A 12,332-nucleotide genomic window follows, 5' to 3' on the forward strand; every position below is an offset into this window, starting at 1 on the left:
CTGCACCGTCGCAGTGTGTGTGTATTTACCTAGTTGTATCTTACGGGAAGGGGAGCTATGCTCGTGGTGTCCCGTCTCTGTATCTATGTCTAATTTGTCCTTAAATTCGTGTATTGTTTTTTCACATACTATTGTTTCGTCTAATATGTTCCACACATCCACCACTCTGTGTGGAAAGCTGTTCTTTTTCAGGTCTCTTCTATAACTGTCCTTTTTGAGCTTCCTTCCATGTCCTATTGTGTTTCACTTATCCCAATTTAGTAAGTCTTCTCTATCCTTTCATAATTCTGTAGACGGTCAACAAGTCACCTCTTTCTCTTCTTTGTGTGTGTGTGTGTGTGTGTGTGTGTGTGTGTGTGTGTGTGTGTGTGTGTGTGTGTGCGCGCGCGTGTAAGTAAAGTAAGTTTATTGCCATTATCTAGAGATACGAACATATAAAACTACAACACAGCATAGCACACTATCAAGTTGTTCCTTCTAATACAGACAGATATAAATACTGAAATAGCAAATTGTTGCAAAATGAAGAAGAAAATAGAAAATATTGCTTAAGTAGTGAGTATAGATTTTCAGTCAAGGCATACGGCTAAACTTAACAAAACACAAAATGTTTCATAATATAACAGGTACACTACCATCACAACAATTACAGGGAAGACAATATCTTATCAAATTCCTGACATAATTACGGTGCAATTAAATTCGTACACGTAACAGACATCTTTTTATCTCACTTTTAGATTTAATTAAATTATCTCCTCTTAGTAGAACTTTCATATCCCAAGGCAGATTATCGAAAAATTCTGGACCAAAATTTATTAGAATAATTTCAAATAGTTTAGTCCTGAATACAGGTAAAGATAAATTTACGTTATTACTCACAGTATTACAAGAATCCCCTCTAGATTAGAAAACTGAGCCAGAACCAATTGTTTTCAAGATCAACAGCAAATTGAAGTATTTGTATATTGAAGATAGCTTTAAAATATTCCTAGATATGTATATTTCATCTGTTGTCATTTTTTTTTTATGGAAAATACATCGAGAGCGCATATTTTGTGAAATGGTTAATTTATTTAGAAATAATGGCCAAGTACTTTTCCATAACGAAACACATGTAATATGTGGATAGAAATGGGTATAGTATAAACTCATCTAAACTCCCTAAGTTAAAATATGACGAACTTTATATAAGATACCATTTATTCTCGATACTTAAGCAAGTTTCGTGAATATGTACTTTCCAATTTAAATTTCCATCAACTTTAACGCCTAGAAATTTGGATTGGACTTGGGTTAAATGTTCGCCATTAAACAATACGGTAGGAAGAACATACTTTATAGATCTATTTTGAAAGAATATGTGATGTTTCGTTAACATTAAGTTACAAATTATTAGATTTAATCCAAAGATCGATATTACTAAACTTAGTAGTTGCAGTTTCATGCAATGCATCTATATTTATATTTTTCAATAATAAAGTAGTATCATGAACATAAATAGTAATGTCAACTTTGGGACAAGTATTAATTATATCGTTTATAAACATAAAGATATATAACGTAGAAACCACTGTTGGAGTAGAAAAGACTGGAAACGGGGAATCTATATATTTCGATTGCAAACTGCAATCCTCTTCAGTAGATACAAATAAGAGAGGGCGTGCTGTTTAAGTAGCACCCTTAACAAAAGAAAGGGGAACATATATGTGTATGTGTGATTCACCATGGTCTTTGGATCACGTGTTGGACTCGTGATCGACAGCTATTTCCCTCCCGAAAGAGAGCTCAGAGCTTGTATATGACCGATCTATGGGTAATGCTGTGACCTGACACACACACACACACTCAACTCCCCGCCCACGAGAATTGGAGTAACGACTCACAGCGCAACGATACTGAAATTATTTCAGCCCTGGGCGGGATTCGACCCCAGAACACCGTAGTAACGGCCGCGAATACTACCACTGAGTCATCAAGTCGTGTGTGTGTGTGTGTGTGTGTGTGTGTGTGTGTGTGTGTGTGTGTATGCGATAAAACCACAGGAAAAATTATAACGTAGTGATGGTAAACTCTTTTGCATATTACATTTTCAGACAAAGTACGTATTTTTAATATACGAACAATCTTGCTTTCACTTCGTAATAATTTCTTCCATGGTTTTGTTGCATACATACTTCACATGACACAAGTGAGGTTTCTCCATATTATATATATATATATATATATATATATATATATATATATATATATATATATATATATATATAATCCTTAGTGGCGTGCAAAAGACAGATTACAAGAAATTGATTACCAATTACATTTCTCCTCTGCGACTGATCTCAGTTGATTGTGGAACGTGCGAGAGAGAGAGAGAGAGAGAGAGAGAGAGAGAGAGAGAGTTAACCTCACGACACGAGGAGGAGGTCTGCCAGCGTGTCGCACGCAAAGTGTCATGTTTCTGTCACCGAGGTGAAGATGTGTTGCGACACACACGCACCATAAAAACTGACACTGTGAGAACATTAGAACAGGAAGTGTCACGGGCAGAGAACCCTGCGACACAGTCAAAGGCATTTTAGAAATCTATCACCATATACCTGAGTCGAATAAAGGCATTAGAGAAACCTATCACCATACACCTGAACCGAATATGTTCAACAACTTCATTATTTACATAGCAACCCTTTCGCTGACAAGCGAGGCGAATATGATATCCTGGGGGCAATCGAAAAAATGTTACGAGTGGAGTTCCTCAGGGTTCCGTTCTTGGGCCACTTCTATTTATAGTATATGTAAACGATATAGACTATGGACTGAAAACAATTGTCTCTAAATTTGGTGATGATAGAAAGATTTTCGGAATAGCACATGATCAGTGGAATCGATTAGATATTCGAAATCATTTAGAAAAACTACAGCAATAGTCTGAAAAGTGGCTGATGAAATTTAACCCAAGTAAATATAAAGATCTTGATGTACTAATTAGTAATAATATAAAAACGTTGGTTCAGGGGTGACTTGATACAGCTTTAAGATTTTAAAGGAAATTGACATCAAAGGGGATTAAATTCTCACAATGAATACGAATCAGACAAGAAATAATGGTCTGCTGTCAGGACGTAGATTTAATCTGAAAGTGGGTAGAAACAACTTCGCCAATCGTGTAGTTAATGAATGAAATATATTTCATGCAGAGGCAGAGCAATGTAGTACGATTCCAAGTTTTAAGATTCGTTTAGATAAACACGTAGACAATATGCAGTAATTGTTTGATCTGCTTGTTTCTTCTTTTTATCGTTTACTTATCTATTCTTAGCATCCGACCTAGTTATGGACCAAAAGATTTCCTGCCGGTATGTTCTTCCTTTATAATCCTTTGAAATAATAGAAAAAACACCACTTAGCATTTATGGAGTTGAACAAGAAAAGGAAGCAAGGAGGCGGTGAGTAGTGGAGTACCACAGGGATGAGCGAAAGACCTTGACGGTTAACAGGTAACAAATCAAAAGCGTTACGTGGTACGAAACTAACACCCTTCACTACACCTTTTACAGGTTTAATTGTGGTCATGACAGCCCTGTAATGAGCTTGGGCTACCTAGACAAGCCCTTTCACTGAGCTGATACCCGCGGAGGGGGAAATAAACAAAACGTCAGGGAAGGGGAGCACATTCCAGCGCGCGAAGACCAGGAACAAGGAGTGTGTATACCTGTTCTCAACCACACGACCACAAGAATGTCCGCAATAAGCGTACACACGAAGTCAGACCAACCAAATCATCGTACAAACGTTTGTGTGAGTGCGTGCGTGCGTGTGTGTGTGTGTGAGTGTCTGTGTTCACCTAATCGTTTTAACCTAATTGCAACATAAAACTTACCTTTAAATCTGCTCAAGTTATCTGAATGTATCGCTTATTATTCCATGTGGTTCCTCAAACCAGCGTCTCTCTATGGAAAGAATTACCTCTCTATATCTTTCAAACAACTTTTCTCTCTCAGTTTCCTTCCTTGTCCTTCGGATCTTCATCTATCCCACAGTAAGAAGTCCTCTTCAATTATGTCCACTCCTTTGAACGTTCTAAACAATCCTATTATTTCAACCCTTCCACTTCTTTCGTCTGATATTAGCAGTTGAGTATGTCTAGTCTATGTTTTGTTTGCTAGGTTAGAAACCATTTTTTGACGTCCTTTTGATTATATATATATACATATATATATATATATATATATTTATATATATACAGTATATATATATATATATATATATATATATATATATATATATATATATATATATATATATTACTTCTTATTCTGAGTGGGGGACCATACCATTGCAACATACTCCGACCTAGGGTGACTCAGCTCTTTAATTTTCTCTCCCTTTTAAGTCTTGATACGTATATTTTTCGTCCCCAAGTTGTAAATATTCAGATATATTCCAATGTTTTCCTCTTGTCTCTGAATTTCCTCCACTATTTTTCATCAATGCATTTCCATAAATTTCCAATTCCTTGTGTTACGTCCTTGTCTAAATGATTCATTCCTCATTTCTCCACTCCCTACAGCTACATGGAATTAAAAAAAAATTCGAATCCCTACGGTGAGTCATTTCCTCTTATTCCTGTCGTGTGCTTACGACTGCACTTGCAAGAAAATTGCAAGAAAGAATCTTCACTTGGGCGACAGTCTTTTCTCCAATTACATATCATACCTGTGTGCATGTGTGTATATGCATACAAAAATGCATATACTGTTTAGACGCATATAACATGTGGTGTCCACAAACGAAATAGACCATAAAACGTTCGCAACGTTTTCGTGTCATTGGTATTTTGAGGAAGGTAATTGGGAGAAATGATGAGGATTAGGGACGAGACACGAGAGGTCACCAGGTCAGGTCTATCTTAAGGGAAGAAGATAAAAGACTAACAAGCAGTTATAAATCCTATCGACGTCACTAATGACATTGGCTGCGCTGACCCCGACTCCAGAGGAAGAAATACACACACACACACACGCACATGCAAAATACACACGCATGCAAATGAATGATAGAAATATGTATTTATGCAAAATTGAAATCAGTGAAAGTATCACGTTTGTATGCCTTTTGGGTAATATTTATATTTATCATCTGAGAGCTTCTCTTTGTTATGATGAATTCTTTAAAAGATTTGATAAATTCCTGGCCTCGATTTTAAAACAGAAAAGATACTTTCGTGTTCAAAACAACTTTTATTAAAATCCCGATTGTGTACATACACACACACCACACACACACACACACACACGTGGCACAATGGTTAGAGTCTCCGGCCGTCACTACGGCGGTCCGGGTTCGAATCCCACCCAGGGCTGAAATTATTTCAAGATAGCTGCGCTGCGGGTCGTTACTCCAACTCTCGTGGGCGGGGAGTTGTGTGCGTGTAAGGTCACAGCATTACCCATAGATCGGTCATATATGAGCTCTGAGCTCTCTTCCGGGAGGGAAATAGCCGTCGATCACGAGTCCAACACGTGATCCAAGACCATGGTGAATCACACACATAGGCCGTTTACGTACAGTACTTTTGCTCCTAGTTGTGTTTTACTTAATTGAAATATAAAACTTTACACTTATGATCACAGGATCCCGTCTCTGCGCTTCCGTCTGTACTGTGACCTATGCTCACAGGGTCCCGTCTCTTTTTAACATGTGTGTCAGGGCATCGCCCAAGGGCGAGGACTGGGTGGAGTGACAGTTCCTTGACCTTCACCTCTCGCGTCTTAAGACTTCACATAATATACCGAGACAAGTCTACGGGGTGACGCTGTAAGATATCACAAAAGTGGCAGCAAGGTGGGATGGTGGTGCTGTGTATATATTTACCTAGTTGTATTATACGATAAGAGAACTATGCTCGTGGTGACCCGTTTTTGTATCTTTCAGCATCAAGTTTGTTCTTAAATTGTTGAATATTGTTTACACACACTGTATTTACCTATTTTTATACACTGTGTGCAAACACTATTCAACAATTTAAGAACAAACGATGCTCTGTGTGTGTGTGTGATTCACCATGGTTTTGGATCAAGTGTTAGACTCGTGATCGACAGCTATTCCCCTTCTGGAAGAGAGCTCAGAGCTCGTATGACCGATCTATGGGTAATGCTGTGACCTCACAGGCACGCACACACACACACACCTAACTCCCCGCCCACGATAGTTGGAGTAACAACCCGCAGCGGAGCGATACTAAAATTATTCATCAACGCGAGACGCAGCTGACGATGACGACGACGTCCCCACTCCAAGAACTACGTCATTGTCTGCCCCCCGCCCCCCAAAAGCATCAAAGAGAGACTCTCATCCACAAGGGGACGACCTCGCCCCCCTCCCCCCCCCGCCGTTTCAAAGATGCTCTTCTGCCTCCACAACACACGGCGTCGAGGAAGATCACGAGGACGGGGAGGGAGGGAGGGAGGGAAGGAGTGAAGGAGAGAGGGAAACAGGTAGTGAAGGAGGGAGGGAGGGAAGGAAGGAGGGAAGGAGAGAGTGAGGGAGTGAGTGAGGGGAGGAAGGGAAGGAAGGAGAGAAAGAGGTAATGAAGGAGGGAGGGAGGGGAGGAAGGGAAGGAAGGGGAGAAAGAGGTAATGAAGGAGGGAGGGAGGGGAGGAGGGAGGGAGGGAGGGGCTCCAAGCTGAAGAGGATATCGAATGATCGTGACCCCCTCCCCCCCGCCCCCGCCGCCCTCCCAACTCTGGGCCGATGTCGACCTCATTCCCTGCAACTAAGTGAAGCCGTTAAGCGCCCACCACCGTCAGCGAGGTAGGAGGAGGAGGAGGAGGGCTTTAACACGACTGAGTCACCTCTGATACGTATTTACTAATACCTCCTCCTCCTCTTCTTCCTTCTCTTCCTCTTCCTTCTCTTCCTCCTCCTTTTCCTTCTCCTCCTCTTCCTCTTCTTCTTCCTCCTCTTCTTCCTTTTCCTCATCTTTTCCTCCTCTTCTTCCATCTCTTCTTCCTCCTCCTCCTTCTCCTCCACTTCTTCCTCCATCTCCTCCCCCTCCTTCTCTTCCTCTTCTACCTTCTCCTCCTCTTCTTTTTCTCCCTCCTCCTCCTCTTCCTCTACTTCCTCTTCTTTGTCGATTTTTCCAGTTATAAAATAAAAAATGAAAAATAAAAACTTCACAATCTTTTCTCTCTTCGTCGCCGCCCTGCCCAATGACCTCAGGTCACACACACCGATGAGACGGGTAATGACCTCATAAGGGTATATTCCAGGTATTACTGGACGTAAACACACGAACACGAACACACACACACACATATATAATATATATATATATATATATAAAGAGAGAGAAGGATGGAAATGAAGAGACGAAGAAGAGTAGCGACATAGGAATAAAGAGATAACAAGTTTCTTCTGCCCCCTCCCGCCCTTCCCCCCTCCCCCGTCTTCCCGCTATTGCGTGGCCTCCGTGGCAAAGGCCCCGCCGCCATGATCGACATCAATGACAGTGAATACCCGCTTTGAGTCAAAGACCCGCATTGTGGGAAGCATCCAGCCTCTCTCCCCCCTCTCCCGACTCCCCTCCCCCTCAGCCTCCGACCCTGACCAAACCCGCAGGAGGATCGTGTGTGTGTGTGTGTGTGATTCACCATGGTCTTGGATCACGTGTTGGACTCGTGATCGACAGCTATTTTCCCTCCCGGAAGAGAGCTCAGAGATAGTATGTGACCGATCTATGGGTAATTATGTGACCTTACACGCACACACACACAACTCCCCGCCCGCGAAAGTTGGAGTAACGACTCGCAGAAACAGCGGTGCTGAAATAATTTCAGCCCTGGGCGGCATTCGAACCCGCACCGCCGTACTCGCGGTCGCGAACGCTACCACCGCGCAATCGAGTCGTGTGTGTGTGTGTGTGTGTGATGTGGGAAGGGGGGAAAGATCAAATTCCTTAGGATGGGGGGGGGGAACAAACGTCTCTTGAGTTATCCAGGGATTCTTTCATATCTTCAGAAGTCTCCCCCCTCTCCCCCCCCCACAAGACCGCTTATGGGGGAAGGGGGGGGGGAGCGGTTAGACTGATCATATGAGCGAGTTTTTGAGCGATGGATGAACTGGTTAGGTTAGGTTAGACATAAAAGGTAACGACGGATGACAAAACATCACTAATATCCACATGAGGGATTAATGATCTTTGCATGTTTGAAATTTTGCTGGGTTAGGGGGGACGGGGGGATAGACTGGGGGGGAGGAATATCTTCAAAGATCCGTGGCTTTGTTTTAGTTAATATAAAAAATAATTAATAAATAATTTATAATTAATACGTAAATCCCGATTCTTAGGTTTTATCTTTCCACTTGGGATCCTGTTTTACGTCGTCAATTCCCTCTATCAGGAGGCTAGGATGGTGCCCCTTACAGAGGACTCTGTAGCGTCGAATTTTAATGAAACATGCCCTTGGTCCAACTCGCTGGCGGTAGGGTTCGAACAACCATCCCCTCGACCTCCGCCGCAAGCAGCGACGCTCTAATCCGGTCGGCCAGCGAGCATCCACTTGCGCATGTGTTCAAACTTCGCAATCAAATCATTTCCGTCATTCATGTCATGAGTGTGACGTCACGGTGCGTGACGCTTCACCATCACGTTCAAGTGACGTTATACATCCGCGTATAATGGTCAAACCAGGTTTGTCAAAAATAAATGTTTGAAGCTGTGTTTGGCCGTGTGAATGGGGTATTTGGTTGTCAAACACGTTTGTCAAGCGTGTTTGACAAACAAATACCCCATTCACACGGCCAAACATCACTTCAAACAACTGTTTGACAAACTGTCTGATCGTGTGAATGGGGTATTTAGTTGCCAAACACGTTCGTCAAACGTGTTTGACAACTAAATACCCCATTCACACGGTCAAACATCTCTTCGAACATTGTTTGACAAACAGTTTGACCATGGAAATGGCCATTATTCCTTCTTTCGCACTACAAGGACCAAAAGATCTCGGCGTTGGGGACGCACTCGCCTTTCAATCCCATGGAAGTAGTTCGATGGTTACATTACACATCGACAGCAACATCCAACTCTATCGATCCTCGAAACTCAGGAACACAACAGCCCATGTAGCAAGTCAGGAGTTCTTGGGTAGTGAAGACACAAGGATACAATGGACTCGAGGACGATTCTCAACGGAAACAGTAAAGGTTAGGAAATGTGGCGGGTTCCATTGAAACCCCCCTGGACAGATGAAGCCCCTATTAAACATCTGTCACATCCTTTTTGGCGACGCCATTGTAAAAGTTTTTAAGAGTTACAGTAATGGGAGGTCAGAGGGGTGATTGGCTACTCCTTATAGGAGTGGGAGTGGGTGTGGGAGTGGGAGTGGGTAAGAGGGGATTTACACGGTCTAACGGTCCGTCGAACGCGGTTCGACAGACACGTGTTTAAAGTGATGTGCGAACGTGTGAACGGGGTATTTGGTTGTCGAACACGTTGGTTAAACAGTTCCTTCCCTAATCTTACTAAGTCAGACGTCCAACCTTCTTGGCTGACCTTTCTTCTATGTACGCTACCTCCGCTTCTTACTCCAAAGTTTAAATCGGCGGATAATACGATGACTAGTTGATACAGGAAGGGGATCAAGTTTCAGGTGTAGATTACTTAGAGATCGTGGGTCTTCCGCAACAGAAACATGAGGCAACGGGCTGATGGGTTGAATGAATGAAGAGGCGTCTTTAATATAAAATACCTTTCTTGCAATCATCCATAGTTAATGCTTAGCAATTTAGATGTCTAGATTATATATATATATATATATATATATGCAGAACGGGGCAATAAAATCACACATGACGAAATCTTACAAGAGCAACATATCAAGAGAACACGTAAACAAGAACACAATGATAATCGCCAAGAATGATAATATAACAAAACTAAAATGCATGGAGGCAGTGATGATCAGAAATTATATGCCACTTATTAACATACAACAAAATATGTGCGGGCCCTAGAGTTGTATGGGTCACGAGTAGCGGGCTGGAAAGGATGAACTGTCGTGTCCTAGATCTCTCCCAATGTATCTATCTTTGTAATACATTAGTATGTAGCTTTTCTGAATAAATTACCAGAAGATGCCTAGTGCATAGGCGAAACGTCGTAAAATATTAGTTTTCCTACTCAATCATGGACTCGTTTGGAAATAATGTATACCTTCTCCCTCCTTTAGAGAGAAAAGTTATTAGAAGAATAGAAAGTCTCAATAAGAAGATAACTAACGCCCAGTTTGCTGTGTTATTTAATAAGAAATGCATATATTTATATATATATATACATATTATATACATTATATATATATATATATATATATATATATATATATATATATGTTGTGTGTCATTGTGACAAATGGAAATAAGCTCCACCGCAAGTACTCAAACCTTTGGCTTAGCTTTGCTTCATAATAGCAGTCGCTAAGGCAAAGGTTCGAGTCCTTGCGGTGGAGCTTATTTCCATATTATATATATATATATATATATATATATATATATATATATATATATATAGAGAGAGAGAGAGAGAGAGAGAGAGAGAGGTGAGACTGGGAACTTACCTTCAAGAATGAGACCTACAAAAGCGCGATGCAAGACGTCTTGCCATAGTGACCTCATAATTACGTCACTCGTTGTTTGGACCAATCAGCAGAGGGTACGGGAGCATCTGGCGGGAAGGAAAGAAAATCATTATAATTTATTTTTTCCAAACCTAAAAATCTTCTGTCGTTCCACAAATAAGTATTGCGAGTTTAAACCGTAATCTCCAGAATTACGTGTTATTATCTTTTATCAATTCTTTTCACTCTTATCATTAGCATTACTATTTCTAGAATTACCTATTTAGCAATTATCAGCCGAGCTCATTCTATGCCAATCATTCTTTTCACTTCAATTGGTTACTTACGTCACAGGCGATGATAAAACGTGGGAATAGATGTCGAATCAAAAGGAAAAAGGAAAACACGGATTCACCATACTGGTATTGGTCGTCGACTTAACTTGCTTCAAGGCCATTCTGCCGACGGCCTCACCCCCCCCCCCGCTCCCTCTAGATGAAAAGAAAAATAAATTACCTTGTTCGCATGTGGAGACTGGATGTCTGGCTACCCGTCTCTCGCCCTCTCTATCTTCTCCCCTTTCCTCTCTCTCAGTTTCTTTCCTTCCTCTCTCATTCATCACGAGATTTATATCTTCATTTTACCCATCAGACATCCCCCCTCTCTCTCTCTCTATCTTCTCCTTCTCTCTCTTTCTCTTCCCGTTTCTTTCCTACCTCCCTCACTCACCACAAGATTTCTCTCTTCATTTTACTCGTCAGACACCCCTTCCTCCCTCTCTCTCAACTTCTTTCTTCCCTTCCCTTCCTCTCCCCTCTCTCTCTCTCTCGCTCTTTACATGTTGAAACGTCATTGGCGGGTCCCTCTTTTCTCCCCGTGTTTGCTCAAGCCTCCACTCGGGGGACCCCCAGGGCCCCACTGCGTCAGAGGCATCATGATCTTGTTTACCAGCATGGCAGTCGGCAGTCCGTCACTGCGTGCCCAAGAAGGCGTCATTCAGCAAGATGACCAGCGATGAATGAAAGATGACGACGGACATCAAGAACATCATCATCTTCTGACCAGCGATGAATGCAACTTGATGCTCATCATCAACATCATCTTCTTCTTCTTCTTGCGTTTGCTACCAACTCTTCCTCCTCCTCCTCCTCTTCCCACACCCCTCCTCCTCTTCGTCTTCTTGAGTTTCTTTTGGTTTTTCGATCTATGATGTCACCAAAAGATTTCGTTTCAATTTCGGTGTTCTTTTTTCCCGAAAAGCCGACACATCTCGTTTCTTCTAGATAGACACACGATTCTATTCAACTTACAGAAAAAAATCGAGACAAGTTTCTAGGAGAAACTGTAAATATGGCGAGAAAAAAAATCATAATTCCCGAGAACGTGTGAGTGATAGAAAAGGCGTGACCTCTTAACATATACTCTGACGCTGAATACCTCTGACATATATCTTCTAGCATACATTGACTTTCTCTGTGGGTAGTCCTCTCCTCTAGACCAGCGTTTTTCAAACTGTGGGTGCCGACCCTTCGGTGGGTCGCGACAAGAAAGAAAGAAAAAAAAAAACTCGGTCTCCAAACTTCTACCTAATAATCAAATCAAATTTATTTACAATTATCCAAACAGCATTTTTAGCAAGGTAGTTAATGTACACCGGAGGGATGATGTGGACCAAAACTCCGGGGTATATAAATTGCCATGTAAAGACTGTGATGA

General features: G+C 41.6%; 1 protein-coding gene across 6 annotated transcripts in view; it reads right to left on the reverse strand.

The window, feature by feature from the left end:
* LOC143037892 (uncharacterized) overlaps window positions 1–12,332 on the reverse strand; it is a 233,689-nt gene that overhangs the window by 172,502 nt on the left and 48,855 nt on the right. For all 6 annotated transcript variants that reach the window (XM_076206534.1, XM_076206529.1, XM_076206527.1 and 3 more), the window contains exon 2: window positions 10,617–10,723. In XM_076206534.1, the coding sequence (XP_076062649.1) occupies window positions 10,617–10,674 (58 nt within the window). In that variant the 5' untranslated portion in view covers window positions 10,675–10,723. The remainder of the gene's footprint in view (window positions 1–10,616; window positions 10,724–12,332) is intronic.

Source organism: Oratosquilla oratoria, chromosome 23, assembly GCF_046742065.1.
Source record: "Oratosquilla oratoria isolate Oo_2021 chromosome 23, ASM4674206v1, whole genome shotgun sequence".
In the NCBI taxonomy this organism is placed as follows: domain Eukaryota; kingdom Metazoa; phylum Arthropoda; class Malacostraca; order Stomatopoda; family Squillidae; genus Oratosquilla; species Oratosquilla oratoria.